We start from the raw sequence: 5,512 nt of genomic DNA, 5'->3' as shown, positions 1-5,512 counted from the left end.
CTTCTTTTTGTCGCTTTTTGCTGTCTGCTGTATTGCTCAAACATCATTCAGCTCACCAGCACCGGATTGATCCAAAGAGCAGCGTGTTGTCACACAGAGAGTGAGCAGGCACCGAGCATTAATGGGTTTTTCTATAATCGTGTTTTGAAGTGTAGGTGACAAACGTTGGAAGGGACTGTTTGTGAAGCGAGACACATTCCGTCGAGCGAAGCTTGTTCTGGTTTCTCGTTTTCTGTGCCTCTCAGTGAAGAGCTGTCGACAGCCCCCTTCTCTGTCTCTCTTAGTCATCATCCAGTGTGCCATGTCGCGTCATCAGCTTGCCGTGGTTGGCATGCATGTTGGAGGTTCATGCATGTATTGAGCAAGGACTTTGGGTGATCGAGCCTATGTGAATGTGTGTGAGAGACAGTGCACCCCAGTGGTCCGCATGCTGCTCTGCATCCCTGTACTGCAGTGGTGCCAGCTCACCTACAGTACTGTCAACCAGATGAAAATATGTAGATATGAATAAAGTCATTAAATCTCATGTTTGTCTGTCTCATGATGGTTCTGACGCCCGTTGAATGTTTCCCAGTAATTGTTGACTTAACGTGCACATGGAAGTCGTGGATTCCTTCCTATGAATTAGAATCAGAAGAATCAGAATCAGAATACAGTTTAATAGCCAAGTAGTTTACACAACAAGGAATTTACTTTGGTGGCTGGGTACATACAGTAAACATATAAGCATTCTCAAAGTGTGTGCAGTCTTTAAATATAAAAAGTATGAATGGTTTTTATATATATATTAGTGCTGTCAGTTTAACGCGTTATTAACGGCGTTAACGCAAACCCAAATTAACGGCGTCAATTATTTTATCGCGCGATTAACGCTCTTTTTGGCCTAGCAAACTTTGTAGTTTTTTTCACATGCTGTTGCAACAACTACCGACGTTAGAAAAACTACAACACCACACCGGATCTAGCTAGACCGGAAACAAAACAACAGGCACGCCAAACACTCGTTTGGCTTGCGAGCTGGCTAAAGAGTAGTAGCAGAGCCCGTTTACGGATATTAGACATTCTCTGGTAGTAGGCTAACGTTACGTTTTGAGTGGATGACGAGCGCGAGATGCCGAAATGGATGCCAATAAGATTCTGAATGGAAAGTTTGATTTTAAAAAGTTGCCAAATGGTTCTATTGACAAGACCAGTGATCTGTGTGTTTTGTCGTTGTAAACTGAGCTATCATCGCAGCACGTCCAGTCTGAAATACCACTTGATGGCCAAGCACACAGCTGATGCTAATTCTCTGCCCCCTCGTCAAAGCCAGGCGATTGCAATGTTGTTTTCAATTAAAAAAAATATTTGCCTAAAGCAATCCGAACCACTTTTCTATGTTGATAAGAGCATTAAAATTTGAAAAAAGATTGGGACAAAAAGAAATCAGGGACATTTAGAATAGATAAAAATGTGCGATTAATTGTGATTAATCGCGAGTTAACTATGACATTAATGCGATTAATCGCGATTAAATATTTTAATCGTTTGACAGCACTAATATATATATATATATATATATCAACAAAATACTACAAAATACAAACAGAAACTGAACAACATGCAATACAATATAATATAAAGTAACGCGAGTGCAGTAGGCTGTGAATCAGAGGAATGTGTGTCCCTCAATCACATACAACTGCACTTCCTGTCAAACGTGTTGTGTCGGCAGGGCTGTTGCATAGTGCCCACAGCCCTCTGCCCTCTCCTTTTCCTACATTTGCATATCGTCACATGACCCAGTGTCCCCTTAACCTACAGTAGATACAATACCCACAGACCTCTGGTCTCCACACGATCATTTTCTTTCTGCTTTCGTCAACCATTCAATGACTCATACTATGAGGGTGCTAAGACCTGCACTACTGAATTATTGACCTCATTAGAAACCTAGCGTTATATCCACTCTGCACAAGCCACCCTGACCTCATTTGCAATATGTTGTCCTATTCTTATTATTCTTATTATTTTTATATATATTCTATGTATTATTATTATTTCATTTTTTTTAATTCGTCAGACTGTTGTACATTTTTTTTTTGTTGATCCGTATATATTTGTTGTATGCGCCTTCCTGCCACAGTGAATTCTGTGTTTGTGTAAACTTACATGGCAAATAAACCAAATTTTGATTCTGATTATGGATTCTGATTCCGATTAATTTAGGCGTGTGTGTGTGTGAATCTGTATGTGTAGATGTGTGTTGTACACTATTAGGTGGGTAAAAGTATACTATAAGATTGCCAAATAGTGTAATCATGACTCACAGCACTCATATGCCATGGCTATGTGTTCGCTGAACTAAAAGCTATCATCAAAAGGATTCGATCATTTCTCACTAAGACCCACTTTCTGTGCATTATTGACTCAATCTTCCTTCTGCAAACATTTCGCCATCCATGTAATGAGTAATTTGATTACTGATACACACTTAGGACCTCGCACACACACATTTTCGTTACAAAAACCTTTTCATTGCCAGTGAGACATCTTTATAGAGTCAATCACGCATAACATGTAGACACAAGTGCCAAGTCACTGTGATTAGGCTGTCATGCCTCCCTCTTAGAGTGTGACCATTGATACAGATGTCTTGTCCTGTTAGTCAGCCTGTCACTTATGTAATCCTTGTGTACGCTGCACACAGATACACAGTTTCTCCATTGCAGAGTGACTCAGCATCCATGACTTTTTGTTTCCCTTTGTGAAGTGTTTCCCATGCCATGAACTCATTCAACCACTCAGGTCTTATAAATGGAGCCTCCAGCTTTTATTTATTCCACACTCACGTCGTCTTGACTGAGGCAGAGGGACACACGGAGAATGGCAGCAACTAAAGCATGTAGCGTCCTGATCACAGGAGCAAACAGAGGCCTGGGTCTGGAGATGGTCAAACAGATGATGGAGGCTCCACAGCCTGTACGCCAGTTGTTCGCCTGCTGCAGAGACCCAGAGGGTCCCAAAGCTGAGGTGAGAGGAGCCCTTCTCGAGCAGCGTGGGTAAGCTGGCCCAAACGTCCCAGTGTGAGTAACCATGGACCTTTTGTGTTGTAGAATCTCCGAAACCTGGCCAAGAATCACCCTAAAATCATTACCGTCATTCGTCTAGGTAACAATGTATCCACTTATACTCTCTCTCTCTCTCTCTCTCTCTTTTTCTCTCTCTCTTTCTCTCTCTCTCTCTCTCTCTCTCTCTCTCTCTCTCTCTCTGTCTCATATTAACCTAGCACGTGCTGGGTTAGGGTTAGGGTTAGCTAACCCTTTAGTGTAAGAGTCCCAATTGCCGTTTGTTAGTTTGTGAGTCGTAATGTTGCCCTATCTCCACCAGACGCCACGGACCCCTGCAGCATTAAGGAGTCTGCCCAGCGGGTGGGCTCCCTGCTGGGGAAGGAGGGGCTCAACATGCTGGTGAACAACGCGGGGGTCTTAGCCCATGGCACTGTGCAGACCACCAGCTCTGAAGACATGCAGTCTGCCTTCAACACAAACGTGATGGGCCCCATGAACATCATTAAGGTGAGCGGATTCTAAGGAACCCCCTGCTGACCCACAGTGGGGGATAATCATTTCTTTGTACAGTTGCCTTAACAATAACAGGCACCGGTATCGACAAACATCTGGTTGTTTGTTTATTTTTGGATCATTCTCATTGTTCTTTCTCTGGCCCTCCGTAGGAGTTTCTGCCCTATCTACGGACAGCAGCAAAAGCCAGTGGGAAGCCAGGGATGTCCTGCAGCAAGGCAGCTGTTATCAACATTTCCAGTATGTTAGGATCCATGGCTTTGGTTGAAGCGTCGTACTCATTCTTCCCCGCCGTGTCCTATCGTGTCAGCAAGGTGAGGTGAACTCTCTCACCCAGGCACTCCCTTTCCAGCGTCGACTGGTCTTACCTCGCCCTGCCGTTTCACGGCCATGACCATCCAGTTACCTCTATTGTCCTGCATCCTCTCCTCTTTGACACCCTCCCTCCTCTTTTCCTGTTCCTCCTTCCCACCCTCTCTCTCTCTCTCTCTCTCTCTCTCTCTCTCTCTCACTCTGTCTCTGTCTCTCTCTCTCTCTCAGGCAGGTTTGAACATGCTGACCATGTGTGCAGTGGAAGAGTTCAAAAAGGATGATATTATGTTTGCTAACTTGCACCCTGGCTGGGTTCGCACAGACATGGGAGGAGAGGGGGTGAGTCTGACTGTTTCAACTGAACGCATCGTTGCGTGCGAGATATTATTTAACCCTTGTGCTGCCTTCGGGTCACATTTTACCCAATTTTACCCAATAAAAAAACTGCATTTTCTTTTAACCTTCGCGATGTGGGGGGTCTGAGACAGCCCGACGGTTAAAAGAAAAGTCAATAGGGGAGAGTAAAGACAAGGCTGAGCAAAGACAGAGTCTGCACACCCGGTATACTGATGAATCTAGATTGATTCTAGATCCTCTGAATTGCAGGCTGAACACCGAAAATACTTTTCAGGGAAGTATCAGGTTTGAATGGTATGTAGACAGTGACAGCGTAGAGGAGGGGAACTACTCAAGTGAATGGGGTGCAGGTCTGTGTGAGGGAGGGGCATTCCACATTCTGGTGACTGTCAGGTGGGAATGGGAGCCTCAACTGTCACAGGAACACAAATGCTTGGAAATTCTTATTGAGGGTCTGTTCTGTGCTGATCTGTTTCTGAGCTGACACAGTGTGATGTGTGTTTATGACCACCAGGGGGAGATAGACGCACCAGAGAGTGTGGAGGGTCTTCTGCGTGTCATGAAATCCCTCACTGAGAAGCAGAATGGCGCCTTCATGGACTACAAAGGCAGCGTTATGCCCTTTTAAATCCATTACTGCCTTCTTACTGATATAGGGCCTAACTGTACACGTCAAGTAAATAAAAAGGTAATGAAGAATCGTCCTGTCCTGTTTTATTTATTTAGGTTTTGTATTAATTCAGACTTCTTCTAAATAGCCTACATGCTATTGCTATTGATTGACAACTGCCTAGAAGGTTAGACACAATTTTATAATTTGAGAAAAAAACTGTATTTTCTTTTGAGAAAAAGTTGATACAGTAGCCTATACTAACTTAGCTGGATAATAAACGTTTAAATTAAGTCAACGGGCCTAGCCAGACAGTCGAGCAGTATAAGTTGCAGCACTCGAATGTCCTAATCTACACAGTCCTTATCTTTCTGCTTTGACCAACCACACCCCTATGACCCATACAGTAATGGTGCTTGGTCCAACAAACTCTTAATGTCTCCCTAAAACTCCAGACTTGCCTGACTGATCCATTTAACCATATGATGTGTGTGAGTGTTCATCTGTATGTCTTTGTGTCAATTTGTGTGTCCAGCCAGTAACTAAATCATACTGTGACATTTGTGTCATTCAAAATAACTGAAGCTTAGAAGACTGGATTTCTCTGTCTTTAGTCAACAGTCTATACACTAATTAAACAGTAAATGGCAACCTATTAACTGTCCTAAAT

General features: G+C 43.4%; 1 protein-coding gene across 1 annotated transcript; it reads left to right on the top strand.

Moving 5' to 3' along the window:
* Nucleotides 1-2,840: 2,840 nt before the first annotated feature.
* Nucleotides 2,841-4,923, top strand: LOC146253312 (uncharacterized). The gene is made up of 6 exons (XM_084678365.1): nucleotides 2,841-3,012; nucleotides 3,096-3,150; nucleotides 3,370-3,557; nucleotides 3,716-3,877; nucleotides 4,104-4,214; nucleotides 4,747-4,923. The coding sequence occupies exons 1-6, from the start codon at nucleotides 2,866-2,868 to the stop codon at nucleotides 4,858-4,860; spliced, it is 777 nt and encodes a 258-aa protein (XP_084534491.1). The 5' UTR covers nucleotides 2,841-2,865; the 3' UTR covers nucleotides 4,861-4,923.
* The last annotated feature ends 589 nt before the right edge of the window (nucleotides 4,924-5,512 follow it).

This window comes from Hypomesus nipponensis, chromosome 17 (genome assembly GCF_054491055.1).
Source record: "Hypomesus nipponensis isolate SF chromosome 17, ASM5449105v1, whole genome shotgun sequence".
Taxonomy (NCBI): domain Eukaryota; kingdom Metazoa; phylum Chordata; class Actinopteri; order Osmeriformes; family Osmeridae; genus Hypomesus; species Hypomesus nipponensis.
The sequence above is the reverse complement of the archived record's forward strand: the minus strand, read 5'-3'. Positions and strand labels throughout refer to the sequence as shown.